Source organism: Furipterus horrens, unplaced genomic scaffold (genome assembly GCF_987537825.1).
Source record: "Furipterus horrens unplaced genomic scaffold, mFurHor1.1.pri manual_scaffold_6, whole genome shotgun sequence".
Classification (NCBI taxonomy): domain Eukaryota; kingdom Metazoa; phylum Chordata; class Mammalia; order Chiroptera; family Furipteridae; genus Furipterus; species Furipterus horrens.
In genome coordinates, this window is record NW_028327176.1 from 96,573,151 (window position 1) to 96,597,473 (window position 24,323).

The 24,323-nt window shown below is 55.7% G+C and overlaps 1 protein-coding gene across 2 annotated transcripts in view; it reads left to right on the forward strand.

Moving 5' to 3' along the window:
• Positions 1-23,462, forward strand: part of TTBK1 (tau tubulin kinase 1) — a 41,138-nt gene extending 17,676 nt beyond the window's left edge. Inside the window, exons 14-16 of one of the 2 annotated variants that reach the window (XM_090282454.1) lie at positions 5,436-5,714; positions 17,997-19,558; positions 20,223-23,367. In XM_090282454.1, the coding sequence (XP_090138580.1) occupies positions 5,436-5,714; positions 17,997-19,558; positions 20,223-20,607 (2,226 nt within the window). In that variant the 3' untranslated portion in view covers positions 20,608-23,367. Of the gene's footprint in view, positions 1-5,435; positions 5,715-17,996; positions 19,559-20,222 lie in introns of both variants that reach the window. The other variant, XM_090282453.1, reaches the window with a different exon arrangement.
• The last annotated feature ends 861 nt before the right edge of the window (positions 23,463-24,323 follow it).

Here is a 24,323-nt window from a genome sequence, read left to right on the forward strand (position 1 = left end):
CCTTGGAGCTAAGCTAAGGGGCTGGGGCTTGATCTGAAAGCTTGGTGAGCCATTGAAGCCTCTTAAACAGGGGTGTGACGTGATTGCATTGGTTCTTTTGAATGATCCCTCTGGGGAGAGTGGATTGGAGGGGCGCAGAACTCTAAGCGGGAGGGTCACACGCAGGCACCAGCAGAACAGTGCCCTGGCGGCTTGGATCAGGGTGGGGACTCCGGACGTGGGTCAAGGCGGATGGAGCCAGGAGGTGTTGGGGCTGTGAGAGACTGGTGCCCAGCTGATGCCCAGCATTCTGGCTGGACGGCAGTGCCGTCACTGAATGGTTTGAATGGAAGAAACAGGGACTCAGATTTGAACACAATGACCTTATGAGACTATGGGATGTTGACATGGAGACTTCAGAGCGCAGGCGAAATTTCAGCTGTAGATATGGATTTGGGAGTCATGGAAGCCCCAGAAGTGGGTGATGTCACCCAAGACGACTGTGTGGAGAGGGGAGAGTCAAAGGTGAGGGCAGAACCAGGAAACACTCACCTTTGGAGGGAAGGAGAGAAAAAGGAGCTCTTGAGAAAGACTGAGAGAGAGGCGTCAAAGTGTGAGAGGAGCCCCGAGGGAGAGGGGTCCCCCCAGGGAGAGGGGTCCCCGAAACCAGGGCAGGCGTGGCTGAAGAGGTTGACAGCAGCGGGGAGGGGCAGAGGAATTTCCTGTGGTTGGGGGAGGCTCCATGCGGGAGGTACACCCTGAAAGCCAAGGTGGACGGACAGTGATGGGGAGAAACGGAGCCAGGGCTAGAGGGACCCTGGACTGGGCACGGGGGTGGGCATGTTGGAGGCCCTGGGAGAACCTGGTTAGGCTGCAGTGGAACCTTCTTGTATGGGAGGACTGAGGGACAAGGCTGGAAGGACAGGGTTTGGGGGGGTGGGTGCCAGATGGTGGCCGAATCGTGAGTGCTGGGCTGAGGATCCGCAGCATGTCTCATGGTATTTTGGTTACTTTCTCTGGCAAGGATCGGGTGTCAGAATAGGCAGAAGGCCACTGGCCTGGCCTGGCTTCTCTGTGTAAGGAAGGGGCTAATCTCGGCCTGATCCAGGAAGTGGCACCAGCTCTTACCCTGGGTGCTAAATGGGACCCATGTTCTGTCAGAGGGGTTGGGGAGAGCCCAGGAGGGGATGCCGGAGGGCTCAGGGTTTGTGCCGCGTTTCATTTTATTGTGCCACCTTGGAGATGTGTCCCCAGGTGGCTCTGGGAGATGCCAGGGTATAGGGCCAGGGCCAGTTCCGCTGCGTGCTCAGATTGGGAGGCCCGGCCTGGGAGCATGCAGGTGCCCTGAGGAGGGGCAGCTCCAGGCAGGACTGTATTCAGGCCCCATCCCTGTGTCTAGAAGAGAGGACCTCTGAATTGAGATCCTGAGGAGTGTGCATCCTGGCCTTCCCCTGGACTCTGGAAAACTGGTAGCTCATAAAGGGGATACCATAAGGCCTCACACCCAGAGATCTGAGCCAGCCTTAGCTAGAGGCTCACCCAGGGCAGGGTGTAGGCGAGCATGACTGTGTTCCTGACCTGACATTGTCCCCAAAGACCAGTACTGGGGAAGCAGCTGGTGCAAGATCTGTTTGGGGCTCCCCCACTGCCCTCTCATTCACGTACTTATTCACTCATTCATTTATTCATTTCACACCTACTGAGCATCTACTCGATGCTGGGTTACCTGAGACATCAAGAAATAATATGTTCAATAGGTTGTGGCAACAGGAAGTGCAGATTCTAGGAAGGAGCCAGACAGTGGTGATGTGGGGCAGAGAGCAAGCCCAGAATTGCAGTCAGGAGGCTTAGGTTCTAGCTCTGGGTTCTGCCACTCCCCTCCTGGTAACTGTGCCAGCTGGGCCACAGAATGAGGGAGCTGAACTGTCTGATTCCCACCCGTGTGCCGGGAGTCATCTTTACACTGGGGGGCTCTGTCCAAGGGGGTGAAGAGAGAGATTTGGGGGAGCAGACACAGGCCTATGTATAGTCAGTTGGTGTTGAGCTCAATTTCTGCTTTTGACATGGGCGGGCATGGCTCGTCTCAGTGAGCAATGGCTTGTGTGCATCTGGAGGGGGTGTTAGGTGACTCTGGGTGTTGGTTTTCTAATGGAAGTGAGGTTGGTGAACATTCTACCACCGTGTGCGTGCGTTTCTGTCAGCTTAGCTCAGGAGTGCGCATCATTGTGTGGGCATGTCCATATGTGTGCACATGCATGTGGGGGCACACGGCATTGCGTCTGTATAAGGTTGGTTACGGGTCTGTGAGTGTGCAGAGAACCACAGAAGCCTGGAACGTCAAAGCTGGAAGGCGAATAACAATTATAGTATTAATTCTAATGACAATAATGGCAGCTGTCATTGCTCTCAGCACTTTCATATTTTGCATGTGTATTCCCCGCAACAATACTGTGAATGGGCAACCCCCATTTAAAAGGTAAGGAAGCAGAGGCTCAGAGTAGCTAAGTCTTTAGCCCAGGGTCACCAGCTGGTAAGTGGTAGAGCCAGGGTTTGAATCCAGGTGCCTGACTCCAGGGTCATGCTCTGGGCCACTCAATCTGAGGCCTGTGTGTTTAGGAGAGGAGCAACTCACAGGCATGGGAGAGCAGATGGCTTGTGTGGGATCAGAGTCAAAATGATGTGTGTGTGTATGTGTGTGTGTGTGTGCAAGCATGCACGTGTGTTTACTCGCTGGCGGGGCCATGTCAACAGGTGTGCCTGTGGGCATGCCAGTGTGCATGGTGGCCTCTGTGTGTGTCTGTGTGTAAGTACATGAAGTGTGACATGTTTAGCCAAGTATTTCAATACAGGGTGGAGCACAGACTTTCCTTGGTCAAGGGAAGAGAAAGAGGGGAAAATGGACTGGCATACTTTTTCCTTCTTTCTTTCTGTCTTTCTTTTTTTTAACATAGTCCTTTTTAAAAGGATTTTATTTATTTATTTTTAGAGAGAGGAAGAGAGGGAGAAAGAGAGGGAGGGAAACAAGGATCGGCTGCTCTGACTGGGGACCTGGCCCACAACTCAGTCATGCGCCCTGATCAAAAATTGAACTGGCAACCTTTTGGCTGGCACGCAATCCACAGAGCCACGCCAGCCAGGGCTTCCTTTTTCCTTTGGTCTGGAAGGAGTCCTGAGCTTGTCTGTGTGGAGGCTCCCAAACTTGGCTGGAGGTTGAAATCACACTTTGTGGAATTCCCCTCCCCTCCCACTGCATAACTACATTAAATGGCTCAGGCGGGCAGGAAGTCTCTGTAGGGGCCCTCCACCTGCCACCTCTCTGCCAGGAATCCCTCCTAGACCTCAGAGTCTGACATATGAACTTCCTTGCAACAACAGTCCTTAAAGATATGAGCACCTGTAACTCTGTCATCTGCCCCTGTTGGGAGAGGGGACAAAGGGTAATGTGGAGCCAGACACAAGTTTAGAAGCAGGCACACCAGTAGTTCTTTGGTATGTGTGCCATGCTACTTTAAATGTTTTTGTTTACACACACCTTGCATTCTTCTCTGGGAGTTTAAGGAGCAAATTGGAAATGGCAGGGAAAGCTAGGGCAGAGGGGAATGCGTCAGGCAGTGTGTGATTTGGAGGCAGGTGTTTGCCAGGTCATCTCTGGCTGATAACAGCTGATCAGCATTCCCAGAGCACATGGACATTTGCCGGCAGCCACGAGGACATTTCCCTGCCAAGTGCCAGGCTGTGCACTAGGGGCTGGGGGACAAAGACAAATAAGGCTTCCAGTCCTGCTCTTTCAGAGCTCACAGTCAAGAAGGGTTGGGTGGAAATGCACAGTGTAGACATGGAGGTTCATGACTGAGGGCCTTAGGGGAGAGAACAGATAACTCTTCTTTGCTAGGAACAGGGAGACTGCCTGGGAAGCTGGGTGGTCTCACAGAGGTGTTACTTCAGCTGGGTATTGAAGACAATCAAAGGTGGCACCTGGCATAAAGGGCAGGAGCATGCCGGGATTAAATCTCCCCGGCAGCTGACCAAACTCTGGCTGGGCTGTTAAACCCGAGCTACCCGCATGTGCATTACAGAAGCTGTGGGAACGGTGGGTGTTTCTGTCCCTTGGTGACTCAAGGTGGCCCTTAGACGCCTCACACCCTCAGTGCAGACAAGACCAGCTCAGAAAGATCCTGGTCTTGGCCAAAAAGAAGCTGGAAGGGAAAGCAGGGTGAGGGCAGAGACAATCTTATCAGAGTACTCTCTCCACCTCTCTCTGCTGGAGTCTCCATGTTGGGTCCCTGTGCTCCCATTTGACATCAGCAAGGGGACACTGGAGCTGAGTGTCATGGGCCCCCTCCCCCTAGCGGCTGTCACAGCCAGCCCTCACTGCCCCACCAAAAGCTATTTTAACTGACCTCAGTCCCAGGAAGAGCTAGGGATCAGCACGGGAAAAGTCTGGTGACACTCAAGCCACCATTCCAATCCCCACATGCCTGGGACACTCAGTTCCATTTTCCCTTTTCCCTCTGAGGACATGAGGGCAGGAGGGCACAAGTCAGGATTCTTCTTGATGTCACGGAGGCACCCAAGCTCCCGCCACGGACACCTGGTGGCTCAGCCTTGGAGAGGACAGGGAAAAAGCCACTGTGGAGAAATGATTTCTACCTGCCCCACCCCTTGCCAGGTTCTCTCTCTTTCTTCATTCTCAAGAGTGATGTAAAGGACGATGAAGCAGCTTACGTGACACAGCATTTACTCCATGGCAGGTGCTGTTCTGAGTGCTCTACATATTATAACATCTAATCCTTGTAACAGCCCTATGAGGCAGGAGCTGTTGTTCCTCATCATTTCCCAGATGAGGAAGCCAAGCCATGGAGAACTGAAGGAAGTAACTTGCTTGAGATGTCCCAGGTAGTAAGCGATGGAGTTGGGGTTCACCCATGAGTAGCTGGACTCCAGAATCCTACCTTTACGATAGTTGTCACTGAAACCCTGCCACGCCCCTGTGGCGGGGTGAGAACTCTAAGACAGAAGAGAGAGTGCTCTGTAGACCTCACAAGGACACGGGGCCCCGCTGGGGAAAGCTGCCAACACATGGCGGTAACTATTGCAGAGCCAGGCATTCCCCGGCCCAGAGGGCACTGACTCTGAGTTAGGTGCCTCTGAGCCAGGAAAGATTCCAGCAGGATGGGGGCGACCAAGGTCTCTGCTAGTAGGCCACAGTGTGAAAGGTGCTGGAGAGGAGGAGGAGGAGGAGGAGAAGGAGGAAGAGGGGGATGGGCGTGGAGACCAGAGCCTAGGTTCTGAGGCAGGACGGGGTGGTCTGCACCCTCTTCCACCCTGCCCGACCCTGCCCACCCGCCTGGGACGCTGTCGCCGCAGGGGCTGTGCGCGGTGGGTGGTCCCCGAGACGGAGCTGTCCAGTCTGTGCCTGACACCTCTTTTCCCTCCACTCTCTTGGTCTCTTTCAGTTGGAGGAGGACAGACTCTCGGGGCACTCCCTCCCGCGGTACAGCCCCCTGCGACGACTGGCATCCTCCGTATTCTCCTCCTCCACGCTGGAGACCGAGCATTACCCTCACCCCGGCGGCGGCGGCTCCTCGGGCTCCTCCGGTTCCCTCATTCAGCGCAGCCGCTCGGCGGAGAGCAGCCCCGTGCGGGCGCCCCACCGGCGCCACGCGCCCCTTGCCGCCGGCAACCACAGACTCGTGCCCTCGGTGCTCCGCATCTCGCGGTCCCAGCTGCAACAGGTGTGGGCCCGCTTCACCCACAAGACCTAGGCTGGGCCCCCCCCCCTCCTGGAGGGGGCAGGTGGGGGGGGGAGCAGGCAGAGACCATGGTTCCTTCCCAGGACGCAATAATCACACACACACATCCCACCCACCCCACCATGCAATACAGCCCCCATTACGTTGGCCCAAGGTACTGTAAAACCCCCACCCTAGTCCTCTCCCTTTGCTCTGTGCCAGCCAAATGGTGCAGGAGGGGGTGGTGCTGTCCCTGCAGTTCCAGGGATAGGACAGGAGCACTGGGCCGGAGCCACCAGTGAGTCCAGAGTCCAGTGGAAACCAAGGTGTCGGGGAGATGAGGCATGCTGGGTCAGAGTCAGCCTCGCATGGGGTTCATTCTGTTTAATCTGTGATCACCCTGAGGGGGGGTGGGGGGGGCAAGTGCCTGTCTATCTGTGTGGGGCAAGGTGGTGGTCCTGTGGATGAGATGGGGTCCTGGCCAGCCAGGCTTGGGGTTTGGTGGGGAGTGCCTCTATACTCAGTGATATGGGGAAAGCAGCCTGTGCGTGACCCAGCGAGCCTTTCACATGCCACTGTCACTGAGGACAGGGTACCTGCCTCCCACATCTCACCCCAAGAGGCCAGGAGCTCAGCCCCTGTAGGCTGCCCCTCCCCAAGGCATAGGTACTGTCACTCACTGGTGGGATCAGTTGCCTGGCCCAGCTTCTTGGGCGCTGAGGATGGATGAGTGGGGGCTTGGGATCTGCCCCTCCAAGGGAGCTGGAGCCTAGGGGCGAGGGGACCCAGTCTAGAAGCAGTGGCAGAGAGGGTGGTTGTTGAGAATGAGCTCAGGACAAATCCCACCATGGCCCCACCACTGCCCCTCTTAGAGGGCGACTCCTTCCTGTAGGTGCTCAGCAAACTGACTGGTCCCAAGGGGCTGTGGAGAAAGATCGGAGAACGGGGGAGACAGATCAGATGGGAATCTGCAGATGGGTGGCAGGTCAGGATGCCAAACTGCTTTGCCCTTTCTGTCCATTTCTCAGCCCCTAACCTGTCACTGCAGGGAACCCCAAGGTTCCCTTTCTTCATTTCTGCCCATGTCAGCCAGCACTCTGTTCCCCAAGTAATGAGGCAGTGAAGAAGGGGGCACCGGGCAGGACAGTGCCTGTATAAGGAGGAAGGATGGGAGGAGGCCTGAAGGTCTGCAAAATGTTTGCTGCAGCGAGACTGTCTGTGCCCGTGTGCGTGCCTGCACACTTGTGAGCATGAGAGTGCTTATATACGAGCATTTGTGCGTGCGGCAGGGCTGCCTGGCTGGTTGCTGAGGCTGTGTACTGCACAGTTCCGTGGGAGTGTATGAATGTGTGAGTGTTAGGGAGTCAGAAAGACATCTGTGCAGTCCTCGATAGGTGCCGATGTACCTGCTCTCATCCTCACTCCTCTCCCACCTCCTTCTCCCTCTGACCATTGCTTCCCTTTCAACTCAACTTCCTTCAACTCTCCAGCTATCTCTAGTTGGAGCAGAGGCCTCAGAGACCTTGTCCTAGCTTGGGGGTACCATAAGTGGGTGGGCATCTGGAAGGGGGTGCCCTTATGGATGGCCAGCACTGTGGTGTGGCTCATCCACATGAGCTACGCACACATCCACCTCACTCTTTTCTCCAACCCCACTCCTCCTGGGGGATGTCTAGGCCAGGAGCACCTTCACCATCTAGGCATGAAATGTGTGCCCCATCCCACCCCAGTACTGGCTGCTCACTTTGCACCTCCCCCCGAGGCTGTTTTGGGTGGCCAAAAGTAGAGGAAGGGTCAGGATAGAACCTTCTCGAGAAGGAACAGAAAACACAAAGCACAATGGTGAGGGGGTGGGATGAACAGTAGCCCCACTCCCATCTTCCGGCACTGTCTCCCACCCTTTGGCCCTCTTTCCATCCTCCCCAGCTAGTAGCAGGGAGTGAAGTGAAGGGGAGTCTGTCCACCAGCCACTCCAAAAGTCAGCAGCAGTGGGGGCTGGGCGCCCTGCTCTCTGGGATTAGATAAAACTAAGCATTCTCTTATCTGGCATTCCCTTCTAGAGGGTTCCACTACCGGATCCTGAGCACAGCTCCCACTCAGCAACCAGAACCCTGGGGTACTCTAAGATCCCAAAGTGCCTTGTGACTTATCAGAGATGATGGCACTACCTTCCGCCTTGTTTCAGCATTAAATGCATATTACTGTTTCCAAAGCTTTTGGAGGTGGAGACTCCATTCCAAAGGCGGCTGAATTTACACACACACACACACACACACACACACACACACACCAGAACTGATACCTGTGGGAGTTGGTGTGTCCTTTAAAGTAAGACCATGATTCAAAATGTTTTGTCCTTTGAGGGACACTCCTTTGCTTGCCCTCTCTGGTGGGGGAATGTCTTAAAAGCCATAAAGCTCTGAGCTAATTGGAGGGGATCTTGATAATAGTGTTATCTTTTGAGGGTGGCTTTGACTTTTGGAAACAGCTAAGGCCATTTGAAGCCACATGTGTTGGATCAAGTTCATGTGACACTTGGTAGAGCCATGCCTGGTTTGGAGATGAATGGCCTGCCTCTAGGCCCCCAGCTGGGCAGGGAAGTGTGAGCCTGCGATGCTGTCAGGCTTTTTTTTTCTGAAGGTTTTCCCAAAGAGGAGAATAAAACCCCTGCTTTGGGAAAGTACACAGCCTCCCCAGGTCAGCTCTGAAAAGAGGCAGTGCTCTTTGTTGTACTTTGAAAATGGCATTTTTGTACTTGATAGTCATACCCAGCACACAGGGGGTGGCTTCCAATTATTTATTTTTTATTTTATTTAACAGTCACTGGCACCCGGTGCTTATTATGTGCCAGGCAGTGGTCTAAGCACCTTACAGAATTAATTCATTTAACCCTATTAATAGCCCATGACAGTGATTTTTAAAACATGCAATATCTGACTACTTAGTCAGGGGCACTGATCTCTTTTCCCTTAGATTGTCAAATAAAAAAATGACAACAGCCAACACAACAATAGCTGTCTTGTGTGAATGAATCAAAATTATACCTATTTTTTTTTTGCCAGATAAGCAAAAAACATATTTTTTGGTGTGCCACAGAATTTTAGTAATTAGTTTATATGTGCCACAAGATGAAAAAAATTGAAAATTGCTGGCCTATGAGGTAGATCCCAATATCATCTGCATTTAATGGATTAATTAGAATATTTAATTTACAAAAAATATATTTTAAAAAAACCCTGCCAGTGCTGAATAACAGAGGCCTTGTGTGATAGGAGTTTTAAACTATTTCAGTCTGTGTGCTGGTTGGTTTACTGGCCTTCCTGATTGGCCCCTCCCTGCCCCATTTAGTAAGAAGGGACTTGTCTGTGACCCAAACTCGGATGGTGCCCAGGTGGGGGTCAGTCCAAATACTCGGGTTGGTTGAAATGGCAGAGCTGTCTCTCCAGAGACCTTACACTACCACATGCACCCCATGGCAGCTCTGGGGGTTAGTAAGAGTTACAGTGAGAAAGCAGATGCTCCAAACCCTGACCTTGGTGGTCTCGGTGGGATCCTCGGGTCAGGCTCAGGGACAGGGCAGGGACTGAAGTGGGTAAGCACTGGCCATGGGAATTTGAACTGAGCGTCACCAACTCACTGGTAAAGAGAAGCCAAGTGGTGTCAGGGAGTGGGCAGATTTGGGGACTGTAGTAAACAGGGGAGCCCTCACCACACTGTCCTCTGCTCAGCCAATTGTTGCTGAAATCTCCAATTTTTATGTGAGATCTCCCAATTTTTCATTATTGGCATCTAATTTCTTTTTTAACCCAACTTTTTAAAGAAAAATCACTGTGTGAATCAAACAGAACTGGTTTACAGGCAAAACCCCAAACTCAGTTTGCAGTCTCTGTGAGTCTGAGCATTGTCCACCCCCTTCTGTCTAAGGCTGCAGCTTTTGAGGGGGGACAATGTTCTTCCCAAACCAGGTGGGCTTCTTAGAGGAGACAGTTCACAGATGGTAGGGATGTGTAATGTGTGCTGTGCATATGTGTTGTGTGTGCCTGAATGTGTGTGTGGGCCAGTGGCCTTGTTCATGCTGAGTGGGGCCCTCCTTATAGAAGCAGTATTTTCTCTGTGGGACAGAACCCCGAGTCATTGAGAAATGCTCTGTTAAATTCTCCGTAATGAATAGACGCACCCCCCCCCCCCTCAAGGCAGCTTGGGTCACAGCAATAACCACTCAACACTCTCCCAGCCACTAACATCCAGAGCCTAACAATCTCCCTTTGCATTTCCAGTTTTGGGGTAAATGGGCCTAAAGATGCCCAGGTGGGAAATGATGGCATCTCTGAACCACGCTGGCACATTAATCCTTATCTCTCCAGCATGGGGGGCAGGCCTCTCCAATCCCAGGAAAAGCCACAAGTCCTCTTCGTGGAGGGTCCCTGGACCCTCCTTGACTATTTCTCCCTCTGCCCTGCCTAGGTCCCTTTTTCTGGGGACGGGTAGTGCTGTCTGCGCAGGCAGTGGGGGAAGACAGTCTGGGTTAATGGGGTGAGAAGAAGGAGCTATGTCAATGTATCTGTGTTGGGTGGCCAGGGGAGGGGCACATGCTTAGGGAGGATGTGGGTGTGTCTCCCCCCCACCCTGCTGTGGAAGCATGGAAAATGCTGCTGCACCCCCTGCTGCTCTAGGGTTGGTTTGAGGATGGAAGCAGAGACCCCTAAGGAGGGGCCCGAGCACCACCCCACCCTACCCCAGCACCACTGAGATCCCAACCCAAAGGGCAAGAGTCAGCCCACCCCCATGGGCAGATCTTGGTGTCAAGGAGTGTGGCAAATCACTCTCCTTAAATTGGGGGAGGCACGTCCCCGAAGTTCACATTATTCCCATTAGGAACAGAGGTGCCCCTGGAACTAGTGGGTCAGCCTCTGAAAAATTTAAAGCATCCTTCTCCCTAAGGGAGAGGCTCCCAGCCTGAGGACCACATCCCTCAAATATCCCTAAGGGTTCCCCACACCATCCATTAGGCTTCCTAGCCCAGGGAGGCCCTGAGCCTGAGCGGCCTCCTCCCCTAAGTAGAGTTGAGAAGCAGCAGTGGGGGAGGAGGGGCAATGAAACCCAAAGGAGTTTGGGAACCTCCCTAGACCTCTCCTTCCACTTGGTTCCGCCGTCATTTCCCCCACGTACCCTCTTTTCTACCTGCACAGGCTGGGGGAGGGCATGGGGGTGGGGTTCACTTGGCCATACTAACTGGCGCGTGCACACGCACACAGACACACGCTCTGTAGCTGTGCGCACACACTCCTCTACTCTCCGAACAGCAAACTAGCAGGCCCCCAGCCAGGGAGAGCACAAGGACAGCGTTTCCCGGCGCCTCTCGCAGGTTTCGAAGTGTAACGGGACCCCAGCCATCACTTTCCACTCTGTCCCTGTCCCCGGGACCCGCCCGTATCACGCCCCTGCCCGCGCCGCCGTCGCACCACGAATGTACGTTCCGTCTTTTTAACTAGCTGCTACTGGCGGGACCAGGGAATCGCCCTGCCTCCGATCCCCGTCCCACCTGTCCCCAGAGCTTCCGTCCCGGGCGCTCCGCCTCCGTGTGCGACCCCAAGGGACTTCAGCCCCTGCCCTCCGGGATCCCCCGTCCGCCGAGCTGCCTGCTGCTGAATACTCCACTTGGGTTAGCATCCCCTGCGCCCGACGTCGCGCTCAGTCCACGTTTGCTTTCCTCTCCGCCGGCTCGCAACCTCTGGGTCCCCGGCCTCGGGGCCGGGCGGGGCAGGGGCTGGAGTGGGGCGCGTCCCCCAGTGCTTCCAGGTCGGGGGTGCAGACCAGGGGCTGGGAGAAGGAGTTGGCCCATTTTCCAGGCTCGAACAGTCCCCGTCGCCCCACCACTGATTCCGGTTACCTCACCGTCCACACAGCTGCCCCTCAACCCCCAAGTAATTGGCCTTGTAATTGGATGCCAAAGAGCCCAGAGTTGAGGGGGGAGCCAAGCTTTGAGCCTCGGTCTCTCAGAGCCACCCAACACCCCCTTTTGCAACCCCCCGCCCCAGCGCCCGAGTCTCTTGCCCCACGCCACTCCATCACTAAGGGCCCCGGGGGAGACCCCAAACTTGCCCCCCACTTCCGGCTCTTCTTCTTCCCCACCCCCGAAAATAAAACTCAGGGACCAACATCTGCTTCCTTTGCACTTGCTCCGTCGACCCCTTCCCTCACTTGGAGGGGCTTCTGTCGGGGAGGAGGCGGGGTCTGGGGCTTTTGTGGCTGACAGTATTAAGCAGGAGAGAGCTGGCCCCTGCCCCTTGAGGGGTGGGACTGGTGAGATTGGGGGAGGTCAGCCCGGGGGCCTCGCTGCGCCCCTTCTCTCCAAGGACCTGAGGAATCCCCTCCCCGCGTCAGGAGACGCTCCCTAATCGAGGTGGAGAGGGGAGCAAGGAATGGAAAGGGGGCTGGCGAGAAGACCCTCCCGAATCCCAGTCGGTTTATTTCCGAGCCTCCCTGTCCCGTCATAAATCCCCGCCCCCCTTTTGTACTGCAATACTACTGTATTATAAGCTTGCACTATTCCCTGACCCCGGCCAGCGTAAGCATGCACGAAAAACTCAAAACCACACACACGAAGATGGGACGCTTCCCCACACCCCCCACTTCTCTCTCCGGGGTGCGTCCTCAGTCTACACAGCGGCGTTGGGGCCCGGCCCGGGTAGAAGAGCATGCACTGAGCCCCGCCCCTTGACAGCGAGTACTGTACAAATCCAACACTTGAAACCGATACGCACACGCGCGGCGCCGCCACGGGGGTGGGACACGGACACGCACCCACGCGCACATGGCTGAGCACGGGCGGGGATGGGGGCGCCCCGCCGTCACGCGCGTCGCTGTGCGAGGGATCTTGTGCCTTTTTAAGTCCCTGTATGTTAATGCAGACAATCCGGAGAGCTTGTGTACTACCAAATTCTGATTAAAGACGCCTTCCAGGAACCTGGGCTTCGCCTGCTTTCTTTCACCCACTTCCTTTCTAACCCACCCCTCACGCAGATCCCAACTCTGCAGTTCCCCGGTTGGGCAGAGGGCAGGGGCTCATCTTTTGCTGACTCAGGGATAGGGTGGGGCCAAATTCCAGATCAGTGGATCCAGCCCCAGTCCAACCCGCAGCTGAGACCTGGGCTGCTGGGGAGAGGCAGGGGTCCCCAGGAGATTTCAGCCTGTTGGGATGTGAGCAACTCTCTCCATCTGGGCTGTCTCCTTTCAACCGGAGGAGGGGCTTGGGGCTGGACTTTGGTCTTTGGGGCCCTATTTCAAACTGCCAGCTTGCCAACTTGCCAAAGCCAGGAGGAGAAGTACAGTGTGGCCCCACTGATAGTTTCTGTGTGGATCAGTCAGGCTGTTGGGTCCACCGGTGAGGTGGGGTGGGAAGCCAGGTTCCCAGAGAGCTCTGTGAGGTGGCCCCGGGAGCCTTTCCCTACCCTCTGCTCTGATGGGGTATCTGAGGTGGCCCTGGCCCAGGAAGCAGGATCTGTTGAGGGAACTCAATGAGAGTGGAGATGCAAGAATAGCATGTGTTCTGAGGGAGAACTAGGTCAATGAGAGCAAGGTCACGCGGAGGAGAGGATTGCACAGGCTTCTGAGGCTGCAGAGAGGGGCGGGCTCTCCCTCTCCTCTCTGATCCCCTTCCCACCTCTGCAGGCCTGCCGCCAAGGCGCCAAGGAGGAAATGTGGGGGCAGAAGGACAAGCTACAGCTGCATTTCTGGACCTCCAGAGCATTTAGAATGCCCCCAGGCTGTCAGGTCCTTGTCCTGGGGCAGGCAGGGATGGGTTGGGACAATGATACGTGGAGCTCAAGTGTGTGAAGATCTGTATAGATCTAAGGTAGACGGCACCTTTCCAGGTCATCTTACCTCTTTCACCCAGAGGACTGTCACTGGCCAGGGAGTCTGGAGTGGGTGGCCCTCCTGGGTGTGGGGTGGAGCAAGAGAGGTAAGGCTCTTGGCTTGGCAAATGTGGTTCGAGAGCAGAGACCCAAATAGACAGGTAAAGAATCTGGGAAGGGCAGTGGTGAGCAGAGAAGGCTACACTTGACTCCTCATCTCCAATTTTCAGGCTGGGCAATTATGGTAAGGGAGAGTTTCCTCTGGGTAAGAGGGGAGATGGGAGGTGTGTACCTGGTGGCTGTTGAAGAAAGAGGGGGGCATTGCTCTGAGAGGCACAAAGCCTTCCCCACCTCCTCCCAGGGGGGGAAAGGTGGGCATCAGGGCTCGCCCTCCTGCTTTTGTCACTCAGCAGCCCCTCTTCTTTGACCTTGAGACCTGTGTGCTGATATGCAGTGTGCAGTGTCTGGGCTTGGCCGTGGTCCAGGCAGGAGAGCAGCTCTATGCACCCTGTGTGGGGATGAGGGGATATGGAGTACTCTGTCCCCAGTGTCAGTGTCAGAGAAGTCAAGGCTGAAGAGAACCCAGTCTTGTTGAGGGTAGAGGAAGATAGAGTCATGTCCATCCCTCTCCCTTCCCTTTTCCTGTCGACTGGAGAAAACATGGCCTTGGGCGGGGCTCTGATGCTACGGAGGCCACAGCCCTCCAGTCTGGGCACAGTCGGGGCAGGGCTTTCATTCTGGCTGTCTCAGCTCCAATGGCCTGACCCCCTCCTTCTGTGATTCACCCTTATGACAGCTGCCTTTTGCCGAGCTCCAGTAGAATCACCAGGAAGCTTTAAACAGACAGGTTTCAGGGCGTCATCTCTGATCTACAGACTCTGGGGGGCAGGACTTTGTATTTTTAAGAAGCAACCCCAAATAATGCTGTGGCAAACCAGGCTGGAGAACCACAATAAGCAAAACTGAACAATAAATTGTTGCTGCTCTGGGAAGGGAGCAGGAAGTGGTGAGATTCCCCAGACCCCTATATCCTGTGCTGACATCCAGCACTCTTGCTTCTCTCTGAGCTGGAATGGGAGGTGGGTATCACTGCTGTCGCCTTCCTGTGGTGTCCTCAGCCTCCAGGGCCCTGCACACAGAGGCTATCCAGTGATTGCTGGCCGAGTGAGCACTGGATTATATGGGTGAATGGATGAATGAATACTCACTGGACTCAGGCATCCAGGAGATGCCCACACGGAGCCAGATGTGGCAGGGCAGAGGGATTTTAAAACAGAAAATCCAGCATGCCCAGGTGGCGGTGCTGTCCCCACTCTGAGGAAAGAGGGGGGACACTGCTCTGAGAAGCTAAAGGGCAGAGGATCCCAGGTTTCCCTGCTTGGGAGGGTGGGAGGCCAATGAGGCAATGGAAAGGATTCTTGTCCAGCCTGATTGACGGGCTTTGTGACTTGGGCATGTCAATGCCTCTTTCCAGGCCTCAGTTTTCCAGTCTGACATTATCACCAGTGCCTGGTTTTCAGTTCTCATTCCCCCTCCCTCCCAGGTAATAGAAGGGGAGGACTTTGATATGGAAAGAGAATGGGTTCCAACTGTGATCATCTAATGTGGGCACTGGGAGAGGCACGTCTGTCCTATGAATGGGGCTTTATCAGAGAGAGCTAGCACCTGGCCAGAGGACACGGTGGTTCTGCCAGGGATGCCCAAAGTGTCAGAGATGGAGCAGGGAAAGTAGGTAGAGGTTCTACTGAGAAAGGTTGCTGGGGCTGAAGGATATCCCTGCCAGGTGGGATGTGTCTGGTGCCGGGTGGGTGAGTTCTGAGCTGGACAAGAGGGAGATGTGACCAGAGCTCTGTATCTGTCTGCCTGTCCCTGGCTCTCAATGCCAGCACCTGCCCCATGATCCCCGCAAACACAGGAGCTCACAGCACCCCTCTCCACCTCTGGCCGGTCATCTTCTCTAGCCTTGATGTTAGGACTAAACATGGCAAAGGGCCCCAGCACAAGGCCTGGCACAGAAACAGTGCTCAGTGTTTGCTAAATGAATAAATGAAGAATGAGAATGGTGCAGAAAGAGAAAGCAATTGCTAGGGACTTCCAGGTGGGATATGAAAGGACAGTGCTCTAAGGAAGCTTCCTGTCTGGCTCAAACAGGGTGTGCTAAGGTTCTGTCTAGGGTCTGGTGCTGCCCTGTCTCGAATCACTCCCTGCCCCCAATGCCCATCCATCAAGTCCTCACCCAATGGTCTGGTTGTGAGGAAGATGGCAGTTGGGGATGGGGGAAGTCACAGACAGCCTTGGGCAGATCCTTGGTCTTGGGGACTCCTGACTTCCCCCTCCACCAGCCTTTGGGCTCACTATGTGCACAGAGACCTCAGCTAGCAGAACCCCTCCTTTCCCTACCACCCGATCCCCCATAGGTGTGGTATTTGGGTGTTTCTGGGGTTGGGGAGAGAGGCAATGATCTCCAAACTAGAGTAGCAGTGGGGTGTGAGGGAGCTAACATTTATCGAGAAACTGCTACATGCCAGACCCAGTGCCTACATGACATCATTTATGATCACAGCCTTTGTGGAGTATGCATTATCCCCCTTTCACTCCTGCATATAGAGATTGCACACTCCATGAAGGTAAGGACCATGTCTATCGTGTCTAACACTGGATTCACAGATTCAGGACTTCTTCCTGAATGAATGAGTGAATGAATAAATGAAAAACCCTCAAGGGGCTCAGTGTTTATGAGGAGAGAGGACCATGTAAAAACCTGCATGCGGGATAGAGGGGAGGTTCTCTAACGGAAGGATGTGGGAAAACAAGTACAAAGCAGGGTGAGGAAGTCTGCTTGGTGGGTGGACAAGAAGGCTTTTGGGAAGAGGAGCTATTTTAGTTGGGTCCTGGAAGAAGAACAGGAATTTTTCATGTGACTATAAGGGGTGAGAAGGACCCCTGGGGAAGAGGAAACTGCCTAGGAAAAGACCCAGAAGGCTGAGATGCATGATGCATTTAGGGAGCTACTGGTGGCACCTGAATGGCTGGGGTGTAGGGCAGGGGATCAGAGGGCGATGCTAGAAGTAATTTTGGAGCAGAAGGAGGAGCCAGATCATGGGGCAGAGGGGGATGAGGTTTCTTGTGTGTCAAGCCAAGGTTGGAACTGTCTTCTGAGGACTGTGGGGCCCAGTAGAGGTTGCTGTAGGTCTGAAGCAGAGAGAGATGGGATTAGATTTAAATTTCAGGAGGATCCCTCGGGCAGCTATGGGATGGGTGGGTGAGCAGTGTGGGATGGAGAAAAGAGGCCAGTGGCTGAGGAACCACCAGGCAAGACAGGGCTGTACCCATGGAGCTGAAGCAGCAGATACAGGTGTCAAAGAGGATACTTGGCAGGACTCCCTGGGAGTCCGGATTGCATCTGAAGGTGTTGGAAGTGTCAGGATATCTCTGGGGCTTTTCTGGTCTGGATGGGCTGTGCTCAGGGAGATGGAGGCACAGTGTGTTCAAAAAGGCTAACCAAGTGCTGGACACTGTTAGCACCATCATGCCTGCAACAAAGCCATGTCAGCCTGGATGGGGCCTGGGGCACTGTGGGTGCCTGGGGATGTGTGTGGACTGACAGGGTGGAGCTGGAGAAGATGCAACAGCTGAGGTCCTGATAATGTGGCCAAGCTTTTCTAGTCTGGAAGGAAGGAGGCTAAGGGGAGACATGACAAGAGTCTTAGGAAACCAGGAAGGCCATCCAATTGCCAAGGATGCTGTACAAAGCTTCAAAGGGGAAAACTTAATCGAATGAAAAGAAACTGCCCTTCACAGTTTGGCTGTGAATTCCTAGAGGAAGTGCGGATGCAAAACACCTGCTGAGGCCGGGAACATCCCTGGCTGATTGGCCAGGAGGAGGTGGAGGGAAGGGTCCTGGAGCTCCAGGGGCCCACCCTGAACTCTGCCTTGTCGCACACAGGTTCTGGTGGCCTCTGGCAGCCAGCTCCCTGGCTGCAGAGGAACTGTGCCCTGTGCGGAGGCATGAGGGCCCTTCTCTGGACCTGGGTTCCTTAAATATAGAAGGCAGGGTCGATCTGCCTTGCTGTGGTCATTTTGTTCTATTGCCTGAACTAGAGTGGCTCTGGGTTTTGGGATGCACATGGCAAGGAGGGGAGTGAGGGAAATGGGAGACTGAGAAACAGAAAAGCCACCAGGATCAGGGCCTGGGACCTCAGGCGACTTGGAGCATGGTCATAATCTTCATCAGAGATTTATTGAGCGCCATTTTAGGCCCTGGGGATAGAGCAAGGAGCGAAACAGACCCAGTGCCTACCCTCATGGAGCTCACACTCTTTGGGCACAGCTGGGCACATGGGCCTCCTAGCTTATGGGTGTAGTCCAGGTCTTCTTGGGCCCAGAGGGGTGGGTGACCTCAGTGGGTCCCTGTGTGTGCCCCTTGCAGGTGTTCTCCGTGGCGCCCCCATTTGAGGTGAACGGTCTCCCACGAGCTGTGCCTCTGAGCCTGCCCTACCAGGACTTCAAGAAAGATCTCTCCAATTACCGAGAACGGGCTCGCCTGCTCAACAGGGTCCGGAGGGTGGGCTTCTCGCATATGCTGCTCACCGCCCCCCAGGTCCCACTGACTCCTGTTCAGCCTCAAGCTAATGGGAAGGAGGAAGAGGAGGAGGAGGAAGAAGAGGATGAGGAAGACGAGGAAGAGGAGGAAGAGGAGGAGGAGGAAGAAGAGGAGGAGGAAGAGGAGGAGAATGATGAGGAGGAGGAGGTGGAGGAGGAGGCAGTAGCCCTGGGGGAGGTGCTGGGGCCTCACAGTGGCTCCAGCAGTGAAGGGAGCGAGAGGAGCACTGACCGGAGCCAGGAGGGTGCCCCGTCCACACTGCTGGCCGACGATCAGAAGGAGTCCAGGGGCCGAGCCTCCATGGCTGATGGAGACCTGGAGCCTGAGGAGGGCTCCAAAACACTGGTGCTCGTCTCCCCTGGCGACATGAAGAAGTCGCCTGTCACTGCCGACCTGGCCCCTGACCCCGACCTGGGCACTCTGGCTGCTCTCACTCCTCAACACGAGCGGCCCCAGCCCACTGGCAGCCAGCTGGACGTGTCTGAGCCAGGCACCCTGTCCTCCATCCTCAAGTCTGAGTCTAAGCCCCCAGGGCCTGGGACAGGGCTTGGGACCGGGGCAGTGATCACAGCCGTAGGGGGAGTGGCAGTCACCTCCTCACCTTTCACCAAAGTGGAGAGGACCTTTGTACACATTGCAGAGAAAACCCACCTCAATGTCATGTCTTCCGGTGGACAAGCCTCACGGCCCGAGGAGCTCAGCTCTGGGGGTGAGCTGGGCCTGGAGGTGCCCTCTGATGGGAGGGCTGCAGAGGAGGGAACCTCTGTGCCCCTGGAGAATGGTATTGCTCAGTCAGGGCTGGAGAGCTGTGCCCTGTCTGGCCCTCTTGGGGACACCCTCTTGGAGGTGGCCATGGACTCACTGCCCAATGGCCCATCCCTTGCTGACGGGCCAGTCCCAACATCCTTGCTGGAACCAGGCCCCGAAAAACTGGCCTCCGTCACCCCCAGCCACCGTGCCATGCCAGGCCCTCGCTCCAGGAGCCGTATACCTGTCCTGCTGTCTGAGGAGGACACGGGCTCGGAGCCCTCGGGTTCACTGTCGGCCAAAGAGCGGTGGGGCAAGAGGGCGAGACCACATCAGGACCTGGCACGGCTGGTGATGGAGAAGAGACAGGGCCGCCTGCTACTGCGCCTGGCCTCTGGGGCCTCCTCGTCCTCCAGCGAGGAGCAGTGCCGTGCCTCTGAGACGCTATCGGGCACGGGCTCCGAGGAGGACATGCCTGCCACTGAGCCCTCGGTGCCCAGGAAGGCCGGGCGGGCAGCTACCACTCGGAGCCGGATTCCCCGCCCCATCAGCATCCGCATGCCCACGCCTGCCCCAGCCCAGCAGCCCCCTGGCAGACCCCATGGCTCGGCCCCAGCATCTGACACAGCCATCACCAGCAGGTGAGAAGCCACTGCCAGCCCCAGGGTGGGCAGAGGGTGACCACAGAAGGCCTCCACCAGCAGGGGCTTCCCCAGAGGTCAGGGGCTATTGCAGATTCAGGAAGGATCCTCAACTACATCTTCTGTCCATCGCCTCTGCAACTGAGTCTCTTTTGACTCAGGTCCCAGCCCTGTCCCTGGGGTGAAGGGAGTGGATCAGTGAGCATGCCTGGAGGGATGCCAAGGCGGCCAGTTTTGGGAAAGGTTGATGGGGGCCAGTGGGGCCTACAGCCTCTTGTGTGCCATGGGGCATTTGAAGCCAAAGGATAAAGCCCAGAATAGTTGGGAGAAAACATTATTCATATTAATATAAACATGGGTATAGTATAGAGTAGAATGTAAAATCTATGAGAATTTAAAAGATGAAATAGAGACGTCAAAGAAAGCCTGCAGCAAGCTCTTCTGGTAGCATCCTGGGCGTGTATGGCCTCTACAGGTCCTGTCCTGGAGGATGAAGCAATAGGCCTATTTATCCATCTGTGCCATGTTCTCAACCAGGTCTGAGGATGCAGGATTCGAGGATCCAGTGCGATTCTAAAATGTCTTCAGGGAAATTCTGAAAATGTCTCTCTCTCTTTTTAACCTCTTCTTTTCTCTTGCCTTCTGCCCTCTGCTCCTCCCTCAGGCTCCAGCTGCAGAAGCCCCCAGGGTCGGCCATTGCTGCGGACCTCCGCCCCAAACAGCCTCCTGGACGCAGCCATGGCCCAGGGCGAGCCCAAGCCAGCACCAGGCCTGCGGCCCCTCGCAGTCCGGGTCTCCCTGCCTCCACCGCGCGCAATCCCAGAGAGTCCCCCAGGAGCCAGTCCCTGTCCAGAAAAGAGAGCCCCTCCCCGTCACACCAGGCCCGGCCCGGGGGCCCTCCATCCCGAGGCGCCCCTCAGGCCCGGTCGGAGCCTGACAGCACCGCCTTGGGGGGCCCCAAGAAAGGACCCAGAGGGAAACTCCAGACTCAGCGCGCAGCAACCAAAGGCCGGGCAAGTGTCGCGGAGGGCCGGGCCGGGGCCAGATAATGACGCGCGCGGCTCTGCGCGGCCTCCCACCCTCACTCCAGCCCCCAACCCGCAGTCGGCCACACTGGAACAGCTCCCAGCACAGCCTTAGGCGCCCGATGCGCGCCACCCGCGGCCCCAGCTTCCCGCCTGCACCCGCGCCACTGCGCGCCAGCACCCGCCTCGCCCTCCCGCCAGCCAGGCCCGACCGGTGGGGGCCGCCGCGTCGCAGGGGTCCTGCTCGCCTCCCCTCCCTTTCCTCAGTCACCTCCCACTTCCTGCCGCCCTTCAGGTGGGGCTGGCTCACCCTCCACCCCGGGAAGGCTCAGCCGCTCTTCACCGAGGACCCCACTAATGAGGACACCCCGCTCACACACTAGACCTCTGCTGCTCTCCATGCCCCACCCCCCAACACACCTCCGCTTACACCTCCTACAGAGCCTTTCCTTCCTGCCAGCACTCTTCCAGCCAAAGCCGCTCCCTGCTTTTCAGAAAGGCAGCCTCAAATTTCTGCAAGAGGAGGCTTCAGCCTCCCCTAGGGGTCAACCCCACAGTTTCCTGGGAGGGACCTCTTCTCAGCTGCTAGACTGGGGCAGGGGAGGTGGAACCTAGGAGCCATTGGTCTACTCAGGTGTGAGGTGGCGGCTATGACCTGCTCCAAAGTCAGCTCCGTCCTGGACACTCTGTAGGAGGCAGTGGGCAGGTGATGGGGTTACTCCCTTCCACCTCCTAAATTTGGGTAGGGTGTCAGTGGGAACCATAGAGTGTGTGGGTGGGCTTCCTGCCTGGCCAAGTGGGAAGTTGGAGGAGGGTCTGTAAAGAAGTTTCACCTGTCCCTTGGCCCCTGATCTAGTGCTCAGGACCCCTCACCATCAGAAATTCCTTATTGCCATCTAACCTCAGTCTTGCCTACTGCAGTTTCGGCCAACGCCCTTCCGTCCTGGGTTCATGGAGGTAGAGAATGGCAGGTTAACAGTTCTCGCTGGCCCTTTGGAGATTCAGGGACACAGTTCCGGCCAGGTCACCCTCCCTATTCTCCTGGCTGTGACCATCTTCTCCCCCAGTGAGCAGAGAGAGGAGAAACAGACAGACAGACAGCTGGCCCCAAGGCAGAAAGGCCCTTCTAACGTCCAGATTGTACGCTTGTGTGATGGGTCCCACTCAAGTCCTCTCCTCCCCTATTCACCCCTTCAGCTTGTCCCCTCTTGTTCTAATTCCAAACCATGCAGCTGAGCTCTCGCTGCAGAAGGTGAGGGCTGTGCTGCTCCATGAATGCATAAGGGGCCTCCTCCTGGGTCTGACTCTTGCGCAGCTCTCAACCAAGCTCAGCAGGAGCCTCAGCTGCCCACGCCTGGGCCAAGCAGTACACTGGCTACTGAAGGGACAGCCAACCCTGCCAATCTGGGACAGGCCCCCCACAGGCCTCCTCCGTCCTCAGGGCCTGTAGCCTGTGTCCCCTGGTCTGCCCCTTCTGTTCTTTCCTGCGTCGTGGAGAACAAGGCAAGACCACCAGGGGAAGAGGAGGGAAGGCCCCAGCATGCCCCAGTGGTCTGGCGGCAGAAGGAGGCCCACGAGGAAGCTGGCCCAGGGAGCAGCCTGCTGGTGCCAGTTGAAGGCCCTCATGGAGAGTCAGCAGGCTTGGGCAGCTGTTTCCATGCCAAGGTGGTGGCTTCTTTGCAGACCAGCCTAGGGGAGGACACCAGGGTGGACAGTCTTTAAGGTCCACCCCATGCTGATGCAGAAGCTCCCAGAACACTCAGGAAACCTCTCTGGACACAGCCCTTTTTGTCAACCCGAGACCCTCCCAAGGCCTCTACTGCCCTCTGGGTCCAGCAGAGGGGGTGGAGGAGGGCCCCCTCCCTCCCACCTAGAGCTTCTCTGAATGACAATCAGCTCCTGCCAGGTGGGGCCAGGGCATGACCCCTGGTGCCCAGGTCCTGGGCCTGCTCCTTGCCACCAACCGAACTGTGAATGTAGGGCCCCCAGCCTCACCCCTGCCCCAGGACCAACAACACCCTGGTTGGGTGTTGGGAGGAAAGCGGGGTGACCTGAGAGAGCCCAGGCCCACCCCACCCTCCAGCTTCACCTAGCACTGAAGCTGGGAAGAGCTGCAAAATCCTGTCTGTCCTTGGGAAACCAGACCTCCCTAGGGCTCCCAATTGATCTCAGGCTTCTGTATCATTGAATGTCACCAAGGTTGAGGGAGGAGGAGCAGGGGTGAATGTGGGAGGAGGCTGGAGGACTCTGCTTCTCTCCCCAGAAAGGATCAAGGGCAGAGGAAACCATATCTCCCAGTGCCCCACCCCCAGCTGCAGCGTCTTGTCCCCTGAGCACCCATCCCCTCCGCCAAACCCTGTGGGTCCTGAACCCCTTCTCTATAAGAGAATGTCACACCACCATCACCACTGCACCCCTCCAGCACCTTCTCATCATGACAACCTGTGACACTGGCTCAGATGCGGGGCTGCTCACCCCAGAACACACCTTCCCTCCCCAGCCTCACTGTGCACCAAGATGGTGCAGGAGAGGGGCTGTGCCCCGGGCACACGGGCTCCCCCTTACCAGCTCCTCACAGGGCCTGGCTTGCTCAGCCTTTTCAGCTCCAGGGACCAGCCCTGGTGGGCAGGGGCAGGGGTGGGTCAGGGAGTTGCCCTCCCTGTTCCCAGAGAAGCCACTGAAGAATGTTTACATGCCAAACAGAATGTAACACCCTCCCCCACCCCATCCCAGTCACTGCATGGCCTCTGCCCACCCTGCACCTGTCTACCGCCAGCCCCCCCCCCCCCCCCCCAACACTCTAAAAGCCGCTGTTAATGATTAGATCGGGTCTCAGAAGGGAAGTAGCCATCACACCATTAAAAAGCCTGTGGACCTTTCTTTCTGTTGACCTGGACTCTTCTTTCCTTTGGGAGAGAGGGCAGAGCCAGGCCCTGGACTGGTGGCGGGCAAGAGAGAAGAGGACAGGTTGGGCAAGTGGGGAGGGACAGTCACGGAGGCAGGTTGTCTCTACAGAAGAGGACATGGACGCTCTGGAGGAAGCAGGTAACTTGCTCAGGGTTCACACTGGTGAAAGGGGGTGCCCTGCTTTTCCTGATGACAAAGGTGGTGCTCTCTCAGCTCCCTTGGCTGCCTCTCCTGAGGGCCAGGGAGGGAGGGGAGAAGAATTTTCATTGCTCAAAAGTTAACAGACAAAAGTGAGTGTGTCTGGAAAGCCATGAAGTACATACAGCAGCTCACAGGCAAGGAAGAACAATGCTTATTATTCTAGCAAAATCTATGCAAATCACAAATGAACATAGCCTGTGGCCCAGCACTTCTAGAAATGTATCCTATGTATATACTTATAAACACAAAATTGTGTGTCTAAAATTATTCATTGCATCATTCTTTGTAGAGCTCCACAAAGCCTCATCTGCAATTCTGAAGCCCAAACAGTTCTGAAAACTGGGAGTTTTTTCATTAGATTGTCACAAACTCATTTGTTACCCAAAACTGAGAAGACCATTTATAGTCTCTATTAATTCCATTTATGATACATGTTTGCAGTAGGAATATTAATGTGTTTTATTATAGGGTGCTGTCTTAGATCTGATTAAGGAGTTTCATAATGCATGGAATATGTACTGAATTGCCTTTCTAAATATTATACACACACACGTGTGTGTGTGTGGGTGTAAAATCTGAATTTTAAAAGAAATCAGATCCCAATGGTTTGAATAAGAGACTGTGGGCCTGTA